The 27,809-nt window shown below is 37.0% G+C and overlaps 3 protein-coding genes across 3 annotated transcripts; all 3 read left to right on the top strand.

Annotated features, from left to right (window-relative positions):
* Positions 1 to 182: 182 nt before the first annotated feature.
* On the top strand, positions 183 to 7,217 carry LOC134335275 (BOLA class I histocompatibility antigen, alpha chain BL3-7-like). The gene is made up of 7 exons (XM_063017787.1): positions 183 to 252; positions 2,511 to 2,777; positions 4,364 to 4,636; positions 5,700 to 5,978; positions 6,067 to 6,195; positions 6,452 to 6,527; positions 6,634 to 7,217. The coding sequence occupies exons 1-6, from the start codon at positions 183 to 185 to the stop codon at positions 6,505 to 6,507; spliced, it is 1,074 nt and encodes a 357-aa protein (XP_062873857.1). The 3' UTR covers positions 6,508 to 6,527; positions 6,634 to 7,217.
* A 1,901-nt stretch (positions 7,218 to 9,118) lies between these two features.
* LOC134335274 (uncharacterized) lies at positions 9,119 to 18,147 on the top strand. Its single transcript, XM_063017786.1, has 10 exons — positions 9,119 to 9,187; positions 10,250 to 10,513; positions 11,585 to 11,678; positions 14,562 to 14,704; positions 14,968 to 15,315; positions 15,404 to 15,445; positions 15,553 to 15,657; positions 15,732 to 15,760; positions 16,427 to 16,492; positions 16,865 to 18,147. Exons 1-10 carry the CDS (start codon positions 9,121 to 9,123, stop codon positions 16,919 to 16,921), a joined length of 1,215 nt encoding a protein of 404 aa, XP_062873856.1. The 5' UTR covers positions 9,119 to 9,120; the 3' UTR covers positions 16,922 to 18,147.
* Positions 18,148 to 21,177: 3,030 nt separating this feature from the next.
* LOC134335761 (patr class I histocompatibility antigen, alpha chain G-like) lies at positions 21,178 to 27,597 on the top strand. Its single transcript, XM_063018354.1, is given in 8 exon segments — positions 21,178 to 21,250; positions 24,235 to 24,364; positions 24,366 to 24,490; positions 25,155 to 25,439; positions 26,524 to 26,802; positions 26,891 to 27,027; positions 27,319 to 27,374; positions 27,510 to 27,597. Coding segments are annotated over 8 exon segments (1,173 nt in total).
* Positions 27,598 to 27,809: the final 212 nt, after the last annotated feature.

Genomic DNA, 27,809 nt, shown 5'->3' with positions numbered 1-27,809 from the left:
CTAGTGACGCAATAAATCCTAAATTCTGATTGGTTCAAATTATTTCTATATAAAACATTGTTCTGGTAACAGGTAAATCAGTCCTGCTGACAGAAACACGACAAGAGCACAAAAGTTTCTTCTCCACATTATTAACTTTTACTGAAATATTACATCTAGAAATACATAAACTTTGTTCTGAGATGGAGCACAGCAGCGCTATAATAAAAATTCTGCTGTTCCTCACATTTTCTCTTCATCTCTCATCAGCAGGTGAGTTTATTTTCATTTGTGTTTATTAAAGTTCTGATGTTTGAAAATAAATACATAATAAATAAGTACGATAAAAAAATCTTGGTTGTAATAATCAAGCTTTTCATTAAGATTTTATTTCATTACACAGTGCAAATAAAACATAAACATGCTGGTTTCTGAGAGAATCTGATCTACCAGCTATAATATATTACACAGTATTACACAGTAAAATATTATATAAATCAAAGTGAACATAAGGTTTAATCAGATTAAGTAAAAAATTTAAAAGCTGATTTGGAATCAGAGAGTCACTTGATGTTTGTAGATGATCTGGTAAATGTGTAATGTGTGAATTTACCAGTACATTTTAACAAGATTTTGGAGTGTGTCTGCAGGTATTTGCCCATCCAGTATAAATAGAAATTGTGAGGTCAGATACGGATGTTGGATGCAAAGTCCTGGCTCCAGTTCCTAACAAACATGTTCAGATATTGAAGCCAGGAATCCACCAGGAATAACCCTAGATGATTAAAAGGTGTAAATGTTTTTTTTTATTATTTACTTTTCATATTGTTTACAAATGATGGCCTAACTTAACTTGCTAACGTTGACTTCTAATATTTTATTATGTACAGTAGAACATGGTTTGGACCCCGTAAGTTAATGTTGGGAACTTACATTTAATTTATAAAGCTGCAAAAGTGGTAGTAATTAAAAATAATTAAAAACTTAGCAGTAGTTGAAATGCTAATAAAAAGACTTTTTTACACACCAACACAGGTAAAAAAATATCTGACTGTAAATTTATAAGACATCCTATTGTAATTTATTTAAATTTAGCCAACAATCACCATCACCCTTCTGACTGTAACAGTGCCCACTCTTTTGGGGAAGCTTTCCACAAGATTTTAGAGTGTGTCTGTGAGAATTTGTACCCATTCTGCTCTGATGTTGAACAAAAAGCTCTGGCTGGCAAATGGCAAAGTTGTTTATTGGGGTTGGATTCATTGTTCTGGACAGGCCACTGTAAATTCTCCACATCCAAGTCTTCACACCATGTCTTTATTGATCTCAGTCTTTGCACAGGCTAACAGTTTTCTCCAAACCAAAAAGTGTTTTGGACCTATAGTGTAGCAAAGTGTTGATTATCAGAGCTCTTTTATATCATGCTGGCAATTCTAATCAATTAAACAATTTTTATTTACTTCAAACTTCAAATCCCATGTGTGTGGCATTTCAGTTTTTTTGTCCACTGTGTGTACTTCTGCTGTATCACTCACTTGTATAGGTACAGGATTTATTTGATGATTAATATGAATGTGTGTTTTTTGTGTTTTCTGTAGCACATCCTAAAATGGGTATGAGGATCTCACCTAATAACAGCATTCATCCTGAAAATGGTGAGACTTTGACCCCCCACCACCCGTCCTTATTTCTATCATTCATCATATCATTCATTTTCTGTCCAATTGTAGTTCTACAACTCTCAGATTGTTCATTTTTTAAGTGTCACAATAAAGTGATGTGTGTGTGTGTGTGTGTGTGTGTGTGTGTGTGTGTGTGTTGCAGCCTCCTGGGTGAACCAGTATGTAGGTGATGTTGGGTTTCAGGTGAACATGACGCCCCCTGCTGTCAGCACAGAGCAGAGGCTCCTTATTAAAGGTGAGTCAGGAGGAACAGTAGGATGCAGTAATACGTTCATATACTGTTGTTTAGTCCTGATCAGGATCGCAGTGGATTTGGAGCCACACTCATGGCAAAAAAAACAAACAAACAAACAAACAAAAAAAACAGGGCACCAAGCTCAGAGCAACAAGCATTCATTGTTGTCACTTAGTACCTTAGTCACTCAGTCACAGAGTCAGGACTATAGTTCAACATCAGTACCGGACCTTAAAAAATGCTCGTTTGACTAAACTTGCACAAATGCCCACAGACACACTAAAGCAACTCCATATTAATTTGTATGGTTTTGAAATCTAAAGTCGAAAAAGCTCATGGTCAGTTGTCCACATACTTTTGACCATAAAACAGGTCTGATAATGACAGTAATAAATTAATGGTTATTGTATAGGAGTATTGATTATAAGGTTACAAATTTAAGCCCCACCACTGCTGATGTTGGGCCCCTGAGCAAGGCCCTTATCCCCCAGTTGCTTACATTATATTTAAAAAGTGAAAAAAGCATGTACCAAGTGCCATACATGTAAACAGAAAAAGAATGCTTTTGGATTAGTGCTAACACAGAATAATTTAAATGTTTTTACTTTTTACAGGAACACACTCACTACATGTCTTACACACTGTAGTCACACCAGGAATCAATTTCCCAGAATTCACTGCTTTCAATTTTGTGGATGGAGAGCAGACTGACTACTATGACAGCAACCTGAGGCAGCTGATTCCAAGGACAGAGTGGATTAAGGAGATTGATGCTGATGATCCAGATTACTGGAAGAGAAACACTGAGATTCTGCAGGATGTTGAGGAGATCTTCAAAGTTGATGTCCTTACACTGATGGAGCTCTTCAATCAGACTAAAGGTAAAAAAAAAAAAATTCACATCTTCTAATCCTCAACACATTTCTACATCTATTAACTTTCAGATTTATTTCTACAGCTCTCACTAACACTTTCTCTCACTAACAGCAGAAATATGTGGACACCACTTCAACATCAACATGTACAAACTCCAGTCTGAAGCTTAAACACCAGTTTAGTTTGTAGAGCTAAAAGAGGAGGAACCTCCATCAGCCTGATGGGATTTAACCTCACACCCTTCTCTGTAACAGTCACTTTGTATAAGACCTATACTCATCACACACCCATTGACATGAGCAACTTAATAACTGCAAAATATACAATAAAAATATGTAGGAGTGTAATTAGGCTTCCTTGGTTCATTTTTTTCAAAGGTGACTGGTATGAGCAGATTTCCGAGGGTTTTTTCCATGGTGGGGCTTAATAAAACCAAAACCCGGAGCTCTTGATGGAACTCATCATCCATCATGACCATGAAAATGGCTGACATTGAACCACAGTGCTTTAAATGGGAGCCCCCAATATCGGTCATCAAGGCATCAAAATCTGCCACAAACACTTACAACACACAACATCACTCATAAACACAAACACACACAGAGGAACAGAGTAATCACCATTGTTCAAGGGGCCCGTTTGTTTTTATTGATTTAATTTGTCTGGGTTTTTTGTTTGTTTGTTTAGAAAGGCATAGCTAAAACAATTTATTTAATATTACAGAATTTAGTGTAAAGTGAAGAGACAATGACCACTGCCCCCCCCCCCCCCCCCCCCCCCCCACCACCACCATCTCACTCCAAGCAAACTTGAAAACTTGAGAGCCCTGATATTCGTCACTGAACAGCTACTTACTTCAGTCTAGTTATTCAGTACAGAATCTCTGCCCACTATTAGATCAGACGCTCTGCCCACTGTCAGACATGCTAATGATTGTAAAGCTAATTGGGTCATCAAATCCTCTTCCTAATTTTTTTAAAATTCACTACATTACCAAAAGTTTGTGGACACCCCACCTATTTATTAAGTTAAGGTGTTTCAGTCACACCCACTGCTAACAAGTGTGTTCTTTAAAATCAATTATATTACAATAAACATATCCTGCAATGAACTGGTGACCTGTCCAGGTTGTTTCCTGCTTTTTGCTTAATTAATTGAACCACCGGGATGTGCACACAGTGAGCTCTATAAAGACCTGCTTTGGTTTGATGAGTTTAGTGTGGAGGAACTCCAGTACCCAGAACAGAGCTCTGACTCTACCTCTACTGAACGCTTTTGAGATTAATTGAAACATTATTTGTGAGTCAGGCCTTCTTGTGTAACATCAGGGCCTGATCTCACAAATAAATAATCACAAATAAGTCTCACAGACACATTCCAAAATCTTACCTTTCCAAGTAGAGTGGAGGCTGTTATAGTTGAAACAGGGCTCATGGTCAGGTGTCCACATACTTTTGATCATACAGTGTTTGTGACTGTTAGGAGAAAATGGAGATGAAAATGTAGTGTGATGTTTAAATGGAGAGTGTAAAAGAAGACGCTCAGGTGATCCATAACACTAATATCTGTGTTGGTGTGTGTGTATCTGCAGGAGTTCATGTAAAGCAGGTGATGTACGGCTGTGAGTTTGATGATGATGACACTATTAGAGGATACGAGGAGCATGGTTATGATGGAGAAGATTTCCTCAGCTTTGATCTGAAAACTGGAACCTACACTGCATTAAATGAGCTGGCTATAAATACTAAACATGATTGGGAATCTTCAGGTTATGCTAATTATACAAAGAGCTACCTGGAGATAGAGTGTATTTCTTGGTTAAAGACGTTATTATCATATGGCAGAGATTCTCTGGAGAGGAAAGGTAACGTGTTTGATCTTCTCCGTTACTGTAACTACATTCTTCATCAATACTGTATTACTTTATCATCAATATCCATCTATCCATCATTCATTAGTTATCCATCCACTCTGATAGTGTTCACATCAATCACTGTTAATTTTAATCCACTCACTTTAATTTAATGACTTTTATTGTAAATAACTTTTCTTCTTGATCAGATTGTGCAAAATGTATCTGCATGAATTATTTAGAACACACACTTTTTATTTCTCATGTTTGTAATTTTGCACTAGAAAGTGATTTTTATTCACATATTAATCATTACAGAATTGTAATTACATTGTTTAGGAAGAGCAAAATGAACAAAATATAATAACCAATCATGTCATGTTTGAAAGTGCTGTTCAAAAGAAAGGAAACCCACCTAAACCCACCAACTGGTGCAGTTTGGGGACATCATGAATCCAAGCGTGGGGCCACCAGATGGAAGTGGGTTTTTTTATCACAATTTATTCCTCAGAAATTTGCCAGCATTTTTTTCTTGGAACACTGATGCTGGGCTAGATCCATACCTTGGCAATCTTATGGTCAAACTGCCCTGAGTGAGCAAGCTGGTACAGAGGAGGTGGCCCCATATATGGACCCATGCTGGGCACTAGCTGTGCTAGTTGGCGCAGTGGGACGCTGCTTATGCATTTCCGTCCTGGCTTGTTGTGGGTTTTGTTTCTTTACTCTTTTTTTGAGAACTTGGTTGTATGCTGGTCAGAGAGAATATGTGGACAGTGGCTTCATGTGTCAGTGGAGCCTCACCCAGTGTAAGTGTGGTGCATGTGCTGCAGGAATAGGCATGGGGCACTGGAAATGACTAAAGTGGAGGGGAAAAAGCAATGCAAAGAAAACAGTGATCAGAGCATTTTAACAACAACTTACTGATAAAACGATGTGGAACATCTGAGTCGAATCATTTCAGTCCTACACATGATCATTATTCATCAGTTACAATAGTTTCTACAAGTGTTTAAATATTATTAACTGTACAAGCTCAGTCCTGCACTCTGTCCTGTGTCCTTCTGTGTCTCTGCAGATCGTCCTGAGGTGTCCATGTTCCACAAGCGCTCCAATTCTTCAGAGCTGGTGTGTCACGCTACAGGTTACTTCCCCAGAGGACTGATGATATTCTGGGAGAAGGACGGAGAAGAACTGCTTGAGGACGTGGAGATCAGAGCAACAGTACCCAACCCAGATGGAACCTTCCAGAAGAGAGCCGTTCTGAGAGTCTCACCTGAGGATCAACAGAAACACAGATACACCTGTGTGGTTCAGCACAGCAGCCAGGAGAAGGACTTAGTGCTGCCAGCTTCAGGTAGGAGAACCACGTTCCTGTAGAATCTCCACATTTCTATTGTGAAAGTGTGATTAGAGCTTCTAATAGAGCTTCTGTTCTGGTTCAGGTTCTGTAGATGTAGGTGAAGGATCTCTTGGTGCTGGAGCGATCGTTGGTATAGTCTTGGCTGTTGTTGCTGGTGTTTCTGTTGTTGTTGCTGCTGGAGTTCTGATCTGGAAGAAGAAGATGAAGTCTGGTAAGAGAGGACTGAGGGAAATAGAGTTTATTACACACATGTACAGATTTACTTACAAACTGGGTCAGTTTTGCTCTACAGAGTAATTTTGTAAATTAAATATCAGATTTATTTAGCAGTAGATCATCCACAGTTCTCATTATAGCCAAAAGTTTATTGTATTTTAGTAATTAAACCAGACAAACACTGAGTGGTTTTAATTTAAAAAATGTTTTGGTTGTAATGTTTATTACTTTAAATTCTTACTGTGTTACAGCTTCCAGATTCAGCAGCTCCCCCTTAAACTCTGATACCTCCAGCACCTCGTCTTAAGTGAAGAAAAACTCTGACTGGTAACCAAACATCAGTTTGTGTTTCTGAATCTCCAGCAGAAAATCCTCTGCTCACATTAAATGTGACTTCAGCTGCTCATCGTTTCTCTTTGTGTCTCCTGTGTAGGACGGAGGTGCAGATGGAGGTGAGGAAGGAATTTAGAAATGAGATCTTGTACAGAGGAGGAACGAGGAGTCGGAGATGAAGAACTCTCTCACACATCCTCACGTCTGCAGATCTTTCCTTTTCTTCTGAAGAACTTTACTGTAATCTACATGATGTTCCATTAAATCAAAATGATCAGAGTTTGGGAATCTTGCCGGTGAAACTGTTACTGGTTTAAAATGGGATTACTGGGGAACTGTTACTGGTGATAATGCTGCTGATGGTTTTGTATTTAATGGTGTTTTGGTGACTTTGGTGCTGCACTGTTTCTTTTTTCCACAGAAAACAAGGTTTTACTATTAAAATTATTAGTGATGGTGTCATAATGAGATACTTTTCATTCTTACTCAGAGATTTGTATTGTCCAGGGATCACATGTATTAAACTGAATGTAGAACCCATTGTATTATAATGCATACCAGCAGTTCTGTTTGTGCACTTTATGTACTCATAAAGGAACTATAAATACAAATACTGCTTTTCTTTATTAATCAGATCATGGAAATGAAATCTTGCAGTGTGATTATCATGTTATAATGTTATTTTGTGATGGTTTTTTACTATTAAACAATTACAGTCTCTAAAAGCTTTTTTCAGTATGTTCACATTTACATTTTCAGCATTTAGCAGATCCAAAGCGACTTACACGATAAGCAATTGAGGGTTAAGGGCCTTAGTTTGCTCAGGGACCCAACAGTGGCAACTTGGTGGTGGCGGGGCTTGAACGGCAACCTTCTGTTTACTAGTCCAGTACCTCAACCACTGAGCTATCACTGCCCTAAATCAGCTGTAGTGATCATGTAATGTGAGGAAGCTCTTAAACGTAAGGATTTACTTACGTTTTAACATCAGTACCAGATTCAACTGTGTAAAAAAAAAAAAAAAACATACAGGGTGCTTTATGTAACAGGAAGCTGTTTATTTTCTAAAAAGCTGAAAGTGTTCATGCATTTCTGAAGCTTGAACACTGGACTTTCACACCATGCTGCCACTTGCACCTAAAAAGTGTCGACCAGCTCAGACGTTTTTGCTTTTTTCACTGGTGTGGAAGTAGCGAGAAAGAGAGATGGTTCTGTCTGATCAGTTGGACTACAGGTGAATAATTTGATGAAGGTGATGAAGAGTAAATTTTAAAGCACACAGATCTCACCTGAGATCAGATTCTTCCTCCTATGCATTAAACAAACAGAAATCTGAAGCGTTTCATTTCACATCATGTGTTTATCTGATCCTTCACACTTCATTAATTACTATCACTTTCTACACCAGCAAGGCTGAACAGTTCTCACAGTCTCTACTGTCCTGCAGCTCTTTTGCTCCACACTAGAGTTCTGACTATATTTAGTGTTAATTATTATTTGGATAATAATCACACACGTTTTCTAGGTTAGAATGATTGAAGTAGAGCCTGTGGCGCCACTGACCTAGTCACTCACTTATTCATATAGTTTCATTTTCATGCTCTTTGGACTGTGGTGGATCTGGTTTCCCAGTATCACTGGGCACAATACAGTAACACACCCAAACAGGACATCAATCCTACTGTGGGGTTTCTGCCATCTTTTCTTCTCAGATTTATCCACTGTACCCCATTGAATCCTGGATCTTTGTTGAGATTGTGGATGTTTTGTGTCTTTTGTTTGTTACGTGGATTTTGTTATTCTGGCCACATCATTTACCTGTGTTTATCCACTTTTATTAGTTTGGTTAGACATCCTGCACTTGGAATCATTTTTATTCTTGCATGTGCTGAGCTTCACAACATAACCCTATTATACAAAATCAGGTACAGAAGTATATAATTGTTTCAGTCGTTCTATCTCAAACAGCAAAGTTTAAATACATTTAATGGTGGGTTTTAGTTCTGCACTTTACACACTGATATTTCTCTGGATTTCCTGCACTGTACATGATGAAATATCTGATATTTCAGCAACTGCTCATTAAGGAACTCTGTTTTATTACTGGTTGGAGTAAACACAGACAGATTAGCTTTGTAAATATTGTAAATGTGTATGGGAGAGGATGATGATGGTGTGTTGTGTGTATAATTTAAGTTAAATATTTTATATGGTTTCCTTGCCTAATTATACATAAATATAAACTACTAATATGCTATTTATTATATAACAATAATGATAATATTTTAAAATATATATCTTATATAATCATCGTCTGTTTACTTTCATTCCCTTCATTTGCTTGTCTTCGTCATAACTTGGCAACCAATGATGTAATAACTATTCTAAATTCTGATTGGTCTAAATTCTTCACAGTACTTAATAAGAGCAGCTGGTTCTCACTGTGTTCGAGTGGAGATAGCGCTCGAGTTTCTTCTTCTATTATACACAAATAATGAACAAATAATAACTTTTACTGACATTTAGAGTCTAGAACTTATATATTTAAAAGTTGTTTGTATATTTTGGTTTGATTGTGATGTGAGAGATGTGTTTTAGTGCTTTAGTGAAAGTTGTGATTTTTCTCACTTTTTTTCCTCATCGTTCATCAGCAGGTGAGTTTATTTTCATCTGTGTTTAATAAAGTTCTGATATTTGAGATTTAGTGTATAAATGACCACATGTTCATAGTGATTCAGTAAACTAAAGAAATCTGCGTATTAATGTAAAAACAATGAACACAGAAGTAAATACAGAAGTATAGTTAGAAAATAGAAACTATACAATTTATGTGTATTAATGTGTTTTAATGCTTAATAATTCATTACATGTGTAATATATATCAGTAATATCTACTGTATAGTTTGAATATACTTTTTTATTTATTTCCTTGTTTTTATGCTAATGAATGACCTGTCAATCAACATACGTCACAGTGCTTCTTTCTTTTTATTGGTTGATGCTCAGCAGACTGGGCTCAGACTAGAGGGATTAAATTATAATTATGAGAGACAGACTGTTCAGATTTATCAACAAATGTCCAGCTCACCATACATCATCACAGTTTCAGAGATTTACCAGGAGATTTAACAGAGGGGACAGAAAACATCACCACCTAAAATTAAATTAGGTTTATACAGCAAGATATATTAATTCACTGCCTCTTACATCTTAAATCAATAGCTGAAGTAGATTCAAACAACATTTAAGTGTTGTCATGCCATGTGTTGAGAAAATACAGTGTCAGTATTAGTATTTATGTTAACCAAATCTGCAGATTTAATTTTTTCCCTCTTGATTTTATTAAAATCAATACAAATGAATACACAGAAACATGAGCTAAGTTGGGACAGGGGCATGTTTAGAACTATGTTCCACTAATTGTTGCCCTAATTTTGCTAATAGAATTTAATTCCATTATTGCTTGATATGAGACTTCTGTGTCCTAACAGTCCGTGGTCACTGTTGTCTGATTCTCCTCTTCATGATGCACCGTACATTTTCCGTAAGGAGACACACCTGGACTGCAGGCAGGCTGCACAAGCACTTTGTATTTTTGAAACCGTGCTACCTCTGACCTAATTCTAATTATATCCAGTTATTTGACAGGTCTGATTAGAAGAAGCTGGTCGGATTTGTGTTACCAAAATAACTGTAAAAACATTTTACGTTTACAGGAACTCACTCACTACAGGTCTTCTTCAATCGAGCCAGAGAAATCAACTTTCCAGAGTTCACGGCTGTCGGTTTGGTGGATGAAGAGGAGATTTTGTACTATGACAGCACTGTGAGGAAGCTGATGCCGAGAGCTGAATGGATGAAGAAGGTTGACGCAGAGATTCCAGATTTCTGGCCCAGATACACTCAGATTACTCAGGGCTTTGAGGAGACCTTCAAAGTTCGGTTGGCAACACTGATGGAGCTCTTCAATCAGACTAAAGGTGAACGTGACGTTATTAATACAGAACAACGTCTCTGTTCTCACATTCACATCTTCTAATACTCAACACATTTCTACATCTATTAACCTTCAGATTTATTTCTACAGCTCTCACTAACACTTTCTCTCACTAACAGCAGAAATATGTGGACACCACTTCAACATCAACATGTACAAACTCCAGTCTGAAGCTTAAACACCAGTTTAGTTTGTAGAGCTAAAAGAGGAGGAACCTCCATCAGCCTGATGGGATTTAACCTCACGCCCTTCTCTGTAACAGTCACATGATCCAGAACCATCACAATAATCATATAAAGTTTATTATGTAGAATAAAGATGAGGGCGAGTCGGGGGTGAGGGGGATCAGAGTGGGATTGTGGGTAATGAAATCGTTCCTGAGGTGGAACTCTCTCCTGTTGGAATGGTGACGTTGTAGAGAAAGTGTAAAAGCAGCAGAACACAGTTGACTGGTGAAGAAAAGTGAAGAGGAGGATGAACTCACATTAAGCAGCAGCAGCACAGTGACGCCTGACACACTGACTGTAATTAACACTCATTAACATCATCTAATTAACTCCTGCTGTTACAGTCCCAATGTCCAAAAGTCCAGTTGTAACCGCTATGTAGCTCCGTCCCCTTTCTTTCCCCTTTCTTCCATCCTTCAGTTTGGACTTTTCTACATCAGTAGCTTTGCCCACTTTCCGACCAGACGCTCCGCCCATTACTGGGTCTGATCATCTCTCCTCCAGTGGATCTGATGTTCACTCTTCACCCTAAAGAAAATCTCCATCATGTTTCGTAATGTATAAATGAAAGCATCACATGTGGAGGGACATTATTAATAGAACATTCATTCACTCATTCATTGTTCTACATGAACAGAAATAAAGCAGTTACTGTTAAAGCTAAATGGGGTTGAATATTTATTCAGATACAGTGGTGCTAAACAGATGAAGATTTATTCCAAACTAAACCCAAATTAATGAAGAAATTCATTTAAATTTGTGACTGTTAGGAGGAAATCCAGGAGACCCCATCACACTAATATCTGTTTGTGTGTGTTTGTATGCAGGAGTTCACACGTGGCAGAGCATGTTCAGCTGTGAGCTTGTTATTGACGCAATTAGAGGATATGAGCAGCACGGTTATGATGGAGAAAATTTCAGGTCAGTGATCTGATACTAAATGTGATGTGATTTTTTTCTAAGCTTGAACTGATTGAACTGCAATTTCCTTCGGGATAAATAAAGTCTTATATTATCTTATAACTAATATACGAAGAAATGATTTGGTTGTCATGTTTGTCACTAATATTTTTAATTTACAGGCTTTGCAAACAGCATCTTACCAGCAACTCTTAGATGAAGAAAAACGGTCTGACCTGATTAGTACATAATAAAATCAGTTTGTGTTTCTGAATCAACAGTAGAAAATCATCTGTTACCATTAAAACTCACTTCAGCTGCTCTTTCTGTCCTAATAAATTAGGCTTTTGTAGAAACTTTACCTGCTGAATATGATTAATGAAGCTCTTGGTCTCGATTCTCCTAATAGAGTTTAGTGGTGGTAAGTGTAACTGCGCTGAATCACCAGTAGGCGGCAGTAAAAGCTCCTCTATTATTTCTTAGCGTCATAATAAAACTCATTTTCAGCATTTAGCAGACGCTTTTATCCAAAGCGACTTACACAATGAGCTGAACACGATGAGCAATTGAGGGTTAAGGGCCTTGCTCAGGGACCCAACAGTGGCAACTTGGTGGTGGTGGTGGTGGTGGTAAAAACTCTCACCACTAACTCGTTATATTTATTCGTTCATTCATTTATTCATCTGATTCACTCATTCAATAATTTTTTTTTATTCATTCATTTATTTAAAATGTGTGTATAAATGGAGAGAGAGAGAAAGCATGTGAATACAGAATCTCATACATTCATCAGTATCTGCTTAATCCTAAATATGAAACACGACGATCCATCTCAATCCATTTAATTACACCAGGTGGGGAATCCACCTCCTGCATGTTTTGGGAGGTATCCAGATTACACTGAGCAAATCTACGTGAACACAGAGAGGGAACATGCTATCCTAGTGGTTAGGGTACTGGTCCAGCAATCAAAAGATTGCCTGTTCAGGCCCCACCGCTACCAGGTTGTCACTGTTGGGCCCCTGAGCGAGGCCTTTAACCCTCAAGTGCTTAGACTGTATACTGTCGCTTTGGATAAACGTGTCTGCTAAACGATGAAAATGTAAATAGAAAAGACCACTGTTATAATGATAGAAATGTTCCATCATGTTGAGCTGGTGTTGATAGGTCAGAATAACTGCACTCAACCTAAATAATGCCAGCAAAAAAACCCCGACATTAATACAAAGCCACTCGACCCCCTGTGGTTTACAGCTTATGTCCATTTACAGCAGATTGTTTAGTGTCAGTAGAAAGGGGCTCACTAACTTTACAGCAAAGTTTCCGAAAGTTTATCCATGTGGTGTTGTTGTCCACAGGAGCCTAAATCAGGAAACTAAGAAAGTAATTAATTCATTATTTTATTACTGTAATCAGAATGTAAATGAACTATAAATTCTTGACTGCTTTTCTCATCAAAGCTGGTGATTTTCAGTCCAGTTTAAAATGCATCACGGCTGAAGGTTTCACTTTAGTTGGCTCAGTTTTGGCCTCTGGTGAGGTGAAAAGCCTCAGACAACTTTGCAAAAGTTTTGCATGTCATGCAGATATCAGATAAGGTTGATGTGGCTAAAATGCTGCATGACAAGTAACAGTTGACACATGAGACCTCAATTTTTTTTTACACTTTACAGTTTTACTGCAGAGAAATAAAGAAGTTCAACAGTCACACAACCAGTACAATCGGTAATTGTGTGCAGTATTTTTCTCAGAAAGGTGTTTAGATCACACCACAAACCACAAACCTTTGCTCTGCATGTGTCCATTTCAGAGAAATTCGTGTAAAGGTGCCTGGTGCAAATGTTTTCCAACCACAAAACTGATGCTCAGACATTTTCAGTGTACCACCTCCATCCCTCACCCCTCTCTGCTCGCTGCATTGAAACCACATGGTCACTTTATTTTCCATGAACAATCATTCACTATTTTTTTTAAAATCCATCCACACAACTGCCTTATTAACAGAAATCCATTCATTCATCCAGCCAATCATATATCCATCCACTCAGTCTATTCTGGACTAGCAATCAAAAAATTGCAGGGACTTTAACCCCCAGTAGCACTGAAAATGGTCACACTTGTAAGCTGCTATGGATAGAAGTGTCTATTAAATTCCATAAATGATTATTTTTTTAAAGTATTTTACAAGACTGGGTTTGTTCTGCTGAGTGAACATGAGATTAAACCTTTTAGCACTTTAACCTCACACTACTTTCTTTTCTCACAACAACCATACTGGTGAAATAAAACTTTATCTGAATGATGATTGCTCACATTAATCTTTCCAATAAAAATGCACCTTATTCCCTTCTTTTAGAAACTATTTGGAATTTGCATATAACTTTTATATAGATGAACCTTTTGGGTCGACAGCTGACTGTAGCCCCCCAATCAAATTTAACAGTTGACTCCAAAATGACCCACACTGATTAGTTGTTATTTGGGTCTCAGGATTGCACTGACAGTAACATGGTAATGTCGTAATATGAGTGTATTAGGTGCAGCAGTGTTGTTGGGGGACTGTCACATTGTTATTAAAACATTCGACGTTTCACCAAGTGAAAATTATCATCTTGTAAGCAGAAAAGTTTGCTTTACAAAAATAGAGCAGTAATTGCTCTGTGGTTATGGTACTGAACAAGCTATAAACATACTGCTGGTTCAAGCTCCATTGTTGCAAGTGTTGTGTCCTTAAGCAAAACTTTTAACCCTCAGTTGTTTGCGTTGTATAAGAGAGCACAATTGTAAGATACTTCAGATTAAATCATCTGCTATAAACACAGTTAATTTAAATGAATGTATTTATTATAGTTAGTTAATAGCACACTTCATGTGATTAATAACGTAAACGTGATGTTGCTACAGGAGGGTCAGGGTCAGTACTTTACACACCCCCTCCACACTGATACACCAACATCAGCTTCGGAGGATGGTCGTTTTCTCTACGTCTCTCGTCTCATTCACAGTCATGTCCCAGTTTGTGATGCTTTCAATTCTCTGTGCTGTGGGTAAGTGTTTAACCACTCATTTATTATTTTATACATGAATGCATATTGAAATACAATCAGAAAACAGTTAAAGTTGTGTAATAATAGATCAGAAAATTAAAATGCTTTTCTATGTTTAGTTTTATTCATAAAATATATTAGTGAGTCAATGTATCACATTGACATTTTTCTTCTTATTTCAGTTTAAATAAGATTAAGATTAAATTAAATTAGATATAAAATGATGTATGTAGTGAATAAGAGATGTTGGTTTTTGGTTACAGGTTTGTTTGTGGAGACTTTCGGCTCATTAACGTTGGAGGCTGAACCTGGAGAGAGAGTCACCATGTGGTGCCAACATGAGCTGAATCGAGCAGCTAACATCTACTGGTTCAAGCAGAACAGTTCATCCTTACCGGTTCTGGTTGGATGCAGGCTGTTTTTATCTTCTGCTCCATCAACAGAATGTCACTTCCTTTCAGAAAAAGAAGGAATCATAATGTCTCTGAATGGGAGGAATTCTTCTCTCACAATCAGTGCAGTAAATTTCTCTGATTCAGGACTTTATTACTGTGTGTTCATACTACGAGATCAAATGATGTTTGTCAATGAAACTTATCTACAAGTGAAAGGTACGTTTATTCAGAGACAATATATTGTGTTAAATGTTGACTGAAAACATAAGAATTCTAAAATGTTTTTGTTTTTTGTTTTTTTCAGAGAAAAATGAAACAAATCTTAAGAAAGCAGAAAGAAAAAGAGGTTTAAGATCTTTGCTTGTGTAGTCATTTATTGTGCGTCAATGCGTCTTTATAAAATATTTGATTTTAAATGTTAATGTCATTTTTATTGTCTTTCTTCATCTCCAGATTTTTCCTCTGTCTTCTTCATGGTAATTGTGTTGATTGTTGTAGCGATTGTGATTCTTCTCAGTTTCCTGATCATTATACAGAAATTCAGAAAATCTCACACAGGTAAAATATTATAAGTATAAATTCTAAGCATATAATATTAATAAAAGAAAAAAATCTATATATTCTTATTTTAGGTGCTGGAAATGACTCTCATATGCCTAAGGTAAATCTGATGTTTTAAGTCGTGTTGCTCTGTTGTTTCATTTAGAATGTCTAAATATATTTTTAAAAAATATCTATAAACTTTTTCTGCATTATTATACACATTATACACATAAGTGTCTAAGGCTTTATAGTAATTTTAAAATTCACTATAAAACTTTTTAATGGTTTTGGTTGTTTGAATTTACATTCTTTAAAAAAATCACTCTGGCTTTATAAGAAAACAAATATGCACCAGAAACCAACTAAAACACCCTATATGTTCGAGGAGGAATATAAATGTTTTTATTTATTTGTTTTTATTTATTCGAGGTTTAAGTTTTATATAGAAAATATATAAAACTCCTTGGTATTTCTTGTGTGCTTGCATATACAAAGATTAAAAGTTGCAGATAAGAATTGTTATAATAAAAATTAATTTATGTTTGATGTTTAATAATATTTAAGATTGTTAGCTATTAAATGTGTTTAATTAAATCATTATTAACAACTTCTAGTCATTTATGCACTTTCTGTTAATAATCATATTAATTCTACACTTACAAACCAACTGTTGTTGTATGATAAATAAACAGTTTTTTCTTGTCAGTTATTTATATGTTTATTACTGCTAGATGAAATGATTTATTGGTTTATTAAATCTGCTGTATCTTCTGTATCATTACAGAAGAAGAACCGAGACTCTTTGAGTGATGCTGCTCTACATGTTGATTATTCATGTGTTGTTTATCAGGTATTAGAGTAGTGATGTCAATGTCATTTATTGTTTGTACACAGCAAAACTGCTATTTCATGGTCAGGTGCTGAAAGGGACTGTCTGTGATTTTTTATTTTTTATTTAAAAAGTTATAATTGGAGTTATAGTGTGGAAACAGCAGAAGGAAATAAACATTTCCAGTCTTAAGATATTTAATGTGTTGTATTTTTCGTTTTAGATAACTGGTTAAAAACATAAATATATACATATATATAAACATCCACTGGAACCACAAGAGAAACGTAGTTATGTTTGATTTTCTTTTCATACTTTTAAAGTTGCAACTAAGTACAAGTTTATATTATTATTATTTTTTTTATTCTTTTCCCCCTTTTTCTCCCACTTTAGCGAATCCAATTTCTGCCCGTCAATCATCCTCTCACTAATGCTGGTCCCTGCTCCTGATTGGGGAGGACGATGCTGCTCCACGCCCACTCTGACACATGCACAGCAATCGAACATCTTATCACCTACACTTGAACTTGTCAAGTGCAGTGCAGTACAGCGCTGTGTACGGAGAGCCACACCCCCTACTGCACTCTGTGCAGGCGCCACCAACCAGCCAGCAGAGGTTGTAATCGCACTAGTCTGAGAAAGAGTCAACATCCGGCTTAGTCCTGCCCCTATCGAACAACCGGCCAATTATTGTTCTTGATGCCGTCAGCCACAGCCGGAAGGCAGAGCTGATATTCGATGCGATGTATTCGAGATCTCAGCTCTGGTGAACAGTGTGTGTTTTACCACTGTGCCACCTGAGCAGCCTAAGTACAAGTTTTAACATAAATACATACATAAAAACTAAACTTTCGTAATTCCATTTTGTTAAACAGCTGTACATTTTTTGAAACTAAGTGGTCTATAACAGAACTGAGATCAGTTAAGCAGAACTTACATCTTACAGTTAATGGCAGATCATTATTTTTGTAATGAGTTTGATTTGCTAACAGTTTGAAACCACATTTCAAAAAAGCTGGCAAAGCACCATTGGGTCACAAATTGTTGTAGGTGTGAATGTATTTTTTTATTCTTGTTTGAATAAACTGCTCAGCAGTCAATGATCAATTAGAGACAGGTCTGGAATGCAGATAGGCCAGTCTAGCACCTTCACTCCCTTACTACAAAGCCACACTCTTGTAACACACTCAGAAGGTGGCTTGACTTTGTCTTGCTAAAATGAATTCTCTGTACCCCTCAGCGGTGTCTTTACTTTACAGATGTACAAGTTACCCATCATTTTCCAGTGTCCCAAAAACATGATGTTATAGATTTAAAAGCTTGTCAGACCACATCACACATTTCAACTTCGCAGTTCAAGTTCTAGCCCTGAGAAGTCATCGTTTGTAAATGTTGTTGATATTTGGCTTCTGCTTTGTGTATTGCAGTCTGAATTTGTATTTGTAGCTGCATTGATGAACTGTGTTTAATAACCAGGGTTTACTGAAGGATTTCTGAGTCCATGTCATTTTGTTAATTACAGACCCAGTTCATTTTTAATGCAGTGATAAAACATGCTTCTAAAACATCAAACAGAAAAAAAATTTCTTTTACCATAACAATAAAGTACCAATGCAGCTGTAAAATAATTAGAATGTCGATTGTTTTAAAATATTTTATGTAAAACAATAATAAATTAATGCAAAAAAATTACAGATTTGAATTTCTATCGTACATTCAGATTTAAAGGGTTTGATAAGTTTATTTATTTAGATATGGGACATAAACAGTGATGTAATTTTGTATTGTTTGTATTTAAATGAATGAATTTATTACTTAATGAAGTTTTTCGTTAACTACTCACTGATTATGAAGTTTGAAGCTCTTGGCCTTGATCCTCCTGTCAGGAGTCACATTGGTCATGCTCCTCTCAGGGAGTTTTGGCGGCATCTAGTGGCGCTAAATGGAACTGCACCAGTCTAATAGATCTCGCCCTTTGCTAATTAGACACACCTGGTCTCAATCAGCTCCTCATTACCGAGCATTCATGAGCCTCCTGTTTTCCTCCAGTTCCTTACCAGATCGTCCGTTGATGCCAGTGTGGTTTCTGCTCAGCTTTTCTGATTTTTTGAACCATAGTTGATTAGATTTAGCTTTTTTCCTGAGTTCCAGCCAGTTCCTCCTGCCTCCATCTCAGCTTTCTGGTTCCCCGCCGCTCCTTTTGGTTTCCTTCAGCCCTTGAGTATTTTCACTTTGTGTTTTCAATAAACTTGTTAAAACTTCTCTGTGTCTGTGGTGTGGTGTTCGCCTTGTGGTTCCTCCTAAACCTTTATTGGCTTAGTGCCGACCCTAACACCTGGTGGTGTTTAGTGAAGGTGAGTAACTGTGCTGAATCACCAGTAGGAGACAGTAAAAGCTCCTCTGTATATACATTTGTACATTTTTAATAGTGACCGAATACATGTGTCGTTAATTTAAAATTTAAAAAATGCTATTCTGTTTTACATTTATAAGCACAAAGTCAAGAGAAAATAGCTCTTATTCACCAAAACACAACCACATGGAATAAGAGCCTGCTCTGATTCATTTGCGTAAGGTGCGTCCGTACTTTACAGTTTACACTTATTTCCATAAAATTGACCCTATTTCTGTATGTGCAAAGTATTCAAATACTTACAATCTTCCAATCCCTACCAATGTACCGATGTCTGTTAGGTTTTTAACAACATAATGATAATAGCAGAGCAGGAGGGGAGGAGCGAGGTGTGAATGTAAGATATGAGAGGAGTGGTCCCATCACACTAGTATCGATCCGATACCAATACCAACATTGGTATCAATAATATCAATATTTTTAATCGACCCGTGTTGGTGAGTCTGACACCACATGAAAACACTGAATGCAATGAAAGAAAGCCACTTGGACAGGGTTCCAATTCACCTCAGGTAAGACACTAACTCAGACAGAGAGTACAGAACAGTGGCCACAACAAAAGACCATTTAGCTTCCCTAAATGTATAGTTTTTACTGTGGGCAAAAGTTCAGTCAGGGAGGTAAAATTTTTTTTACTCCCCATTGTTTCCCCATTGTTTCTTTTGCAATGTGAGATCTGCAAAGAATTTTCAAGACTGATCTCCAGTTATTATAAGTGCTTGGTTCGATTTGTTGCTGTTAAAATGGCACAACCTTAAAACAAACGTTATTGAAACTCAATAACGTTTGTTTTAAGGTTGTGCCATTTTAACATTTCATGTTTCATGTAATTTCAATGAAATTTATATTTCATGTAAAGCACTTTGAATTACCACTGTGTATGAAAGGTGCCCTACAAATAAAATTTCCTTGTCTTGCCCCAGGGGGTTCATACACAGTGGTAATTCAAAGTGCTTTACATGAAATTTAAACCAGAGAGATGAAATGCTTTACATAAAGAATATAAAAATTTAAAACATGAAAAACTTAAAGAAAATATAAAGTAAATTGGCTTATAAAAGTAAGTGAAAATAACTTATCAAGGCTAAAGTGCAGTAATAACAGAGTGCAAAATTTAGAGTTCAGTTACAGGCACAGAAAATGTTTAACCTGGATTTAAACATTACATCTACATCTGATATCTCCTGGCAGTCAGGTTCAGTTCTATGCAGCTTAACAGATAAATGCTGCTTCACCATGCTTAGTCTGGACTCTGGGCTAGAACAAGTGGTGACCTGTGGTTCAAGCAGTAAGAAAATATGACATTTCTTTTTTTTAAGTCTTGCTGCATGGAAAAAAAAAGTGAAAGTAAAGTGAGTGAAATAAAATTGGAATCCTCATAAACTGTCTGCAGTTGTTTCGATCCCTGAACTATCACAATTGAAGAATAAAACTTGATCTGAATGGTGATTGATGACACTTTGTTATTCATAAGTAATGCACATTAATTATACCCAGGTGTGGTTGGTCTATTGATATTTCATTATTGTCTCAGCAATTTTTTGCTACTTTGGTAGTGATTATGATGTCCCTTGTCCGTTGTCATGACTCCACAAAAAAACCCACAACTAGCTCATAGAAACACCAGTGCTTGTCTGATTTAAAAAAAAAATGTTCACAAAAAGCAAACACAACATTTCAAAAATTAATATTATAGCAATATTATTGTATTTACTAAGGAAAACAAGGGTAGTTGAATTATGCAGCGGTTCAACACTCCAAAATACAAAATCAAGCTCACATCTTAATGGCTAAAAATTTTGAGGTTATCTAGTCAAAGTCCTCAATAAAGTCAATAAGGATGCTGAGGTGAGGCCTTAAAAGAGACTTTGAAAAGAGACTGAAAATTTGTCTTCTTGAAAGCAGTTTTCAATTTTTCTTTTGCAGACTGTAGATGTTTTTTCTGTCCCTTTTTTGTTTGTGGCTTTTAAGCCACAGTATTGTATTGTTCCACCTTTTAGTCAAGGATCAGCTCTTTCCATTTTTCTGTTCTAAGTGTGAGGTTTCACTTCCTGCCACAGCTTCTACACTGTACACCTGCCGTCTATCACATCACTGTAACCGAGGGCGGGCCGACATTCTGATTTCTGATGGGTAAGAAACTGGCATCCTGAATTCTGATTGGTCAGATTCTACTTTGGACGTCTTTCACGCCCAAAAACAGAACGAGGAAATGTGGAATAAACTGGGTGTTTAGTTTATCGGTGAGGTTTAAGGTTTATTCTAGAATCTTTTAGAGTTTTGGCCTTGAGTAATGGACGGTAACAGAGCTGTAATCGGGAGAGTCGGTCTTCTCTTCATTTGTGCGTTTTATTCTGTTTCAGCAGGTGAGTTTTGTACACTAACAAAAGTAAATCTTAAGAAGTGAAATATTTTAGGCAAAAAAGCTTTTAAGTAAATTATCTGTTAAGTAAATTTGCTGTACACGGCACTTTATTTGAACGATTATATTGCTTATATAAAGAAAAATTTTTTTTTATCTATCTAATTTATTTATCTAACTTCCTTTTCTTTTTAGAATAGAAAAGAAGAGGTCAATAGAAAAGAATGACACTCACCAAATCATTACAAGTGTACTTTACCTTATTAAAGAATTTACTTACCGTGGTGGTGTAAGTTCGTTTTAAATTGGACAATCGAGATTCGAGATTCTTTTGTCTCATTCTCGGCCAATATACACCAAAATATGATCAAAACTACATAAACTGACTCTGCAGTAAACAAGTAACACACTACAATCCAATAGATTTTCAAAAGTTTGTCTTTTAATTTTGATTTAACGCTATTTTTTAAATGCGAGGGGCATCTGCGTCGACTAAGGGAGCGTCTAAAAAGTGCATGAAGCCTGGTTGTAGTGATTACCCAGTACCATACGGTACTACTGTATTACGTCTTACAGTGTGGACACAGTAAAAATACATATCGTGTAAAAAACTAATAATGATCATTGTAAATTTTAATATAATGAGTGATGTAGTAGTTACCTAGTGACATGTACCACTTACTTACACATAAAGTAAGAGAAAGAGTTCTACAGTATGAGTACAGTAATAAAGAATAATTTGTAAAAAATTAAGTTCAGGCATTTTCATTTTGCCCCTGCTACTACATAGATTTTTATAAATAAAAATATTTTTGGTTACTAAACATTTTTTTTATTTATTTATTATTATTTTTTTTTAATCATTTTGGAATCAATAAGCAGAACCAGAATCACTAAAATATAATTAATACTGCCTAGAGAGCATTAATCCAACAATGACTTCTTGGTTAGTTATCAGTTAACCGAATCTATACTATCTCCAATGATAAGCGATTTGAGATTATTCCTTCATAAAGGGGAGGCACGGCTAAGTGGGTAGCACTGTCGCCTCACAGCAAGAAGGTCCTGGGTTCGATCCCCAGGTGGGGCGGTCCGGGTCCTTTCTGTGTGGAGTTTGCATGTGTCTGTTTGGTTTTACTGTGACTGTGTCTGCGTGGGTTTACTCCGGGAGCTCCGGTTTCCTCCCACAGTCCAAAAACATGCAAGTGAGGTGAATTGGAGACACTAAATTGTCCATGAGTGTGTTCGATATAACCTTGTGAACTGATGAACCTTGTGTGAAGATAAACGACCGTTCCTGTCATGAATGTAACCAAAAGTGTAAAACATGACGTTAAATGCTAATAAACAAATAAACAAATCCTTCATAAAGAATCACTTCAGATACTTTTGATTTTGAGGTCCAAGCTTAAGAACTCTCCTCTTAAGTACACCTTGCAGTTTTTTATAGGGTTTAGGTCAGTGGATCTGGATGGCAGTGGCGGCTCCTGCCAGATCTCTCAGTGGGGCCAATTGTTACGATGATGGCCAAGGTGACCTGTTCAATGGGTAAATTAACAGCTGGCTAACTAGACAATTGTCAGCTTACATTGTACAAATTAATTAGTTAGCTAACTTGACATTGTCACATTGCATTAAACAACTTGTTTTTTCTGGTCAACTCATGTAGCACTATATATATATAAATATTTGTCTTTTAGCTACATACTGTACAGTATTTGTGGACTGCTATATCCAGGAATACATTGTAAATATCTTCTTGAATAAAATTATTTTGGCTCTACAGTGACTGAGCTATCAGCAGAAATTGTATCAGAAATTGTCTATCAGTTTGCCCTCACAAATAACTTTGATCACGGGGAGAGAGCAGCTTTACTATTAGTTAAACAAAATTAAGAAAGCCCTCACACTCACAATTATTTAATTCAGTCTTCATCAGATAGCATTTTATTTTAGGTGGAGAAGATCCAGAATAAAGATTGGCATTGGCACTGATTGGCATTGGCACTGACAATTAAACAATTAGGGAGAGACAGTAAGTGCAATCACAATTCCCCGGTTACATGATTTCCTCCCTTTGAAGACACTTGCTTGATGTTTGGTTTGGGTGGCCCCAATTCTTTAGTTGCCAGTTTATCGTGATTAGTATGACGACTGAATAGCACTTCTCTTAATGACACGATTGAGTTGCTCTGAGTTGACATAGCCATGTTGACCAGATTGCTGAGCTAACATTGGCCGTATATCTTATTCTTTCAACTTTGTAACAACAGTTTGGAGAAGGCTCTTTCCTGTTCCATCATGACTGTGTGTCTGCGCACAAATAAATACTGTAACAGTCCCACTTGCCATGGAGTTCAGTGAGGGGGCTTAATTACAGAATCATGTTCTTCTGCCTTGCCATTTTCGTGACTGTCAGCCTTTATACACCATCTGCTGACTAGGCAGAATGACATTATTTTATTACAAATATGTGGTTTGATGAGTTTGGCGTGAAGAAAATCCACCTGATCCAGCGTCTTCTTCGAGAAAACCTGAAGCTCCTCAGTTTAAAGATCAGAAACTGAAAATGCAAATAATAGTTTGCTCTTATGTGAATAAATAAGAATTAAATTTTTTTGAAGTCAATGAGAAGTGGTTTTATGCAAAATATAAACAAACAAGCTGCTCTTTGACTGTTGTATTAAAAGATGAAAGTGTTGATGAATCAGATAAATGATACAGGATCAGTTCCCTCTCTAACTCTGATATGAAGAGCCGCTTCTACCTGATACTGATGATCATGAAGACACTGAGTGGTTCAATCACTGACTGTAATAAAGGGGGCGGAGCATTGATTCACCAGCGCATCATTCAACTGAATTCTGATCTGATTCTAATTACATTTAATTATCTGATATTAATAAAACACGTCTGATTAGAAAAAAGCTGGAAGATATTTTTCTGTTTGTTGAATTTGTGTTAATAAAAAAAATTAAATGTTTTCAGGAACACACTCAATGCAGTACTTCTACACTGGAGTAAGAGGAATTAATTTCCCAGAATTCTCTACTGTCGGAATGGTGAATGGAGGCCAGTTTGTGTACTATGACAGTAACATCAGGAAGATGATCCCAAAGACAGTGGGTAAAAAAGAATGAGGATCCAGATTACTGGGAGGAAGAGACTCGGATTGCGCAGGGTATTGAGGATGCCTTCAAAGTAAATGTTGCTACACTGATGGAGCGCTTCAACCAGACTGAAGGTAAAAGTGCTGAATCCAGAAGAACGTCTCTGTTCTCACATTCACATCTTCTAATCCTCAACACATTTCTACATCTATTAACCTTCAGATTTATTTCTACAGCTCTCACTAACACTTTCTCTCACTAACAGCAGAAATATGTGGACACCACTTCAACATCAACATGTACAAACTCCAGTCTGAAGCTTAAACACCAGTTTAGTTTGTAGAGCTAAAAGAGGAGGAACCATCCATCAGCTTGATGGGATTTAACCTCACGCCCTTCTCTGTAACAGTCACATGATCCAGAACCATCACAATAATCATAAGAACTTTATCATGCAGAATAATATACTTAGAAATCTAGAATTGCTAATGATTGTAAAGCTGATCAGGTCCATCAAATTTTCTCCTTTATATTTAATGAATTGAAGTAAACTACATCACCGAACGTATGTGGATACCACACCTATTTATTAGGTTTAGTTTTTTCAGCCTTATCCATTAAATAAAGAAATTCATTTTAATTTGGGACTGTTAGTAGAAAATGAAGAGTAAAATGTGGTGTGATGTTTAAATGAAGAGAGTAGAAGGAGAAGCTCAGGTGACCCCATCACACTAATATCTCTCTCTCTCTCTCTGTGTGTGTGTGTGTGTGTGTGTGTGTGTGTGTGTCTGTCTGTAGGAGTTCACACATGGCAGTGGATGTACGGCTGTGAGCTTCATGATGATGGAACCACTAGAGGATACGATCAGTACGGTTATGATGGAGAAGATTTCATCAGTCTGGATCTGAAAACTGAAACCTGGACGGCAGCAAACGCTAAAGCTGTAATTACCAAACACAAGTGGGAAGCTGCAGATAAAGATATGAATCTGGCTAGTCATGACAAGAGATACCTGGAGAACATCTGTATTGATTGGTTGAGGAAGTACGTATCGTACGGCAGAGAGACTCTGGAGAGGAAAGGTAACGAGTTTCATCTTCTCTGTTACTGTAACTACATTCATCACTGAAAACCTGCTGCTCATTATTTTCATACTTAACATCATCTATCACCTACTCAGGGTTCACATTAATCACTTAATCACATGTTAATCCACTTACTCTGATGTAATGACACAATGAACTGTTCTATTCAAATTTTCTTATTGATCAGATTGTACAAAATCAAGGTGCATACATTTTTTAAAACTTGTTTTTCTTATTTGCTTTAAGTTTGCACTGACAAGTGACTTTTCCAGATCTTAATGCTACTAAATTTTCTTTTTGTTGTGGCGCAACGGTCTAATACGGTTTGAATCTCAGGCTGTCCCTCAGGGAGGGAGGTTTCATTAATGCTGTGAGAAGGTGCTTCTTGCACTAGTGCTTAGCATGGTCCTCCGTATGTGATATCCACATATCCACATACTCCATACCCTGAGATTCCACCACTGGCAGACCAGCTGATTGTTTGGCACAATTAATCTAAAAAAAAATTAAACATTTTAAAGAAATTCTTTTTTCATTTATTCTTTCAGTGCTTCTTTATTTAGGCATCAGCACAGTGGATAATTTTGATCTGGATATTTGATTTGGCACAGTTTTTAGTAGATACTTTTCCTTATGCAGCCCTCCTCATTTTATTTGGAGTTGGGTGTTTAGAGTGCACTGAGAAGTGCACCTCCAAAGGTCTAGGCTGCCCCCACCCCATCCCTAGACAATTGGTTGTGTCTGTAGGAGAAAAGGCTAGATGGGAAGTCTAATTAAAGCACTGACACAAATGGTGGAGAAACATAAAAAGAATATTGTGTTTCTTCAGTAAAAATATGTGGTCGGTGGCTCCACGTGTCAGAGGAGGTGTGTGCTAATCTTAGGTCCTCTTGAGAAAAAGGGGAAAATTAGTGAATGCAGAATTTTTAATATGAACACTTCAATGACAGTATTGGACGTCTGAATCTGATTCTTTTTTATCCTAACACATGATAATTATTAATCAAATTCATATTTCTGCAAGCGTCCGAATATTATTGACTGTAGGAGCTCAGTCCTGTTTCTCTCCGTGTCTCTGCAGATCGTCCTGAAGCCTCCGTGTTCCACAAGCACTTCCCTCAACCAGAGCTGGTGTGTCACGCTACAGGTTTCTTCCCCAGTGGACTGGTGATGTTCTGGCAGAAGGACGGAGAGGAAGTGTACGAGGACGTGGAGATCAGAGAGGCGGTTCCTAACCAGGATGGAAGCTTCCAGAAGAGAGCCGTTCTGAGAGTCTTACCTGAGGAGCTGAAGGAACATGAATACACCTGTGTGGTTCAGCACAGCAGCCTGGAGAAGGACTTGATGCTTAAAGCTCCAGGTAGGAGAACCACGTTCCTGTAGAATCTCCACATTTCTATTGTGAAAGTGTGATTAGAGCTTCTAATAGAGCTTCTGTTCTGGTTCAGGTTCTGTAGATGTAGATGTAGGTAGAGGATCTCTTGGTATCATCGTTGGTGTAGTCGCGGTTGCTGTTCTTGCTCTGGTTGCTCTGATTGCTGGAGTTGTGATCTGGAAGAAGAAGAATTCTGGTAAGAAGATAAAAGTGATTTCAGGAGAACGAATGTCGAGACTTTTTGATTCCTAAACTGGATTTATTGAGTAAATTAATCTAGATGAAGAACTTCAGTTCCATTCAGCAGTAGATCATCTAGAGTTCAGAGTTCCTGTAATAACTGCGGCTTCATCCTCTTTCTTTCAGGTTTTCAACGAGTTCTAGTGAATTTACAAGGCTGTACGTTTACTTCTGATCATAAATATTTACCAATAATATAATATTGTTTTGGTCTTTAATTCAGTTTCTCCTGTAATTTTATGTATTTTTATTCTTTTACAGCTACTGACAACTCCTCCACTGGTTCCTAAAGTTGTGAGTGCGCTGGTGCTGAGAGAGTAAGATCTGATCTGCTTTACACTCTGATAGAAAATAAACTCAGTTTGTATTTCTGAATCTCCAGCAGAAAATCATCTGCTAACATTAAATGTAACTTCAGCTGCTCATCGTTTCTCTTTGTGTCTCCTGTGTAGGACGGAGGTGCAGATGGAGGTGAAGGAATTTAGGAATGTTAAATGGGATTATTGGTTTGGGGGTTCAGCGCTGTGTAAATTCTGCTAGTTTTGTATATGATTGTGTTTGATGCACCAGGGCTGATGGATCAGTTCAGTTCCAGTGGCCTGAAGAACCAGATTGAAGCTGGTGGAGAAGAAGCTGCAGGTTGTGAGTTTCAGGAGGACGAGGAGATGATTTACTCTCTATATAAAGTTCCTGTAGAATTCAATAGAAATTTTGTACGTTTGAATTCCAGTGAAGTTGAAAATGTTTGATGT

The sequence above is a fragment of the Trichomycterus rosablanca genome, chromosome 21 (genome assembly GCF_030014385.1).
Source record: "Trichomycterus rosablanca isolate fTriRos1 chromosome 21, fTriRos1.hap1, whole genome shotgun sequence".
Lineage (NCBI taxonomy): Eukaryota > Metazoa > Chordata > Actinopteri > Siluriformes > Trichomycteridae > Trichomycterus > Trichomycterus rosablanca.
The sequence above is the reverse complement of the archived record's forward strand: the minus strand, read 5'-3'. Positions and strand labels throughout refer to the sequence as shown.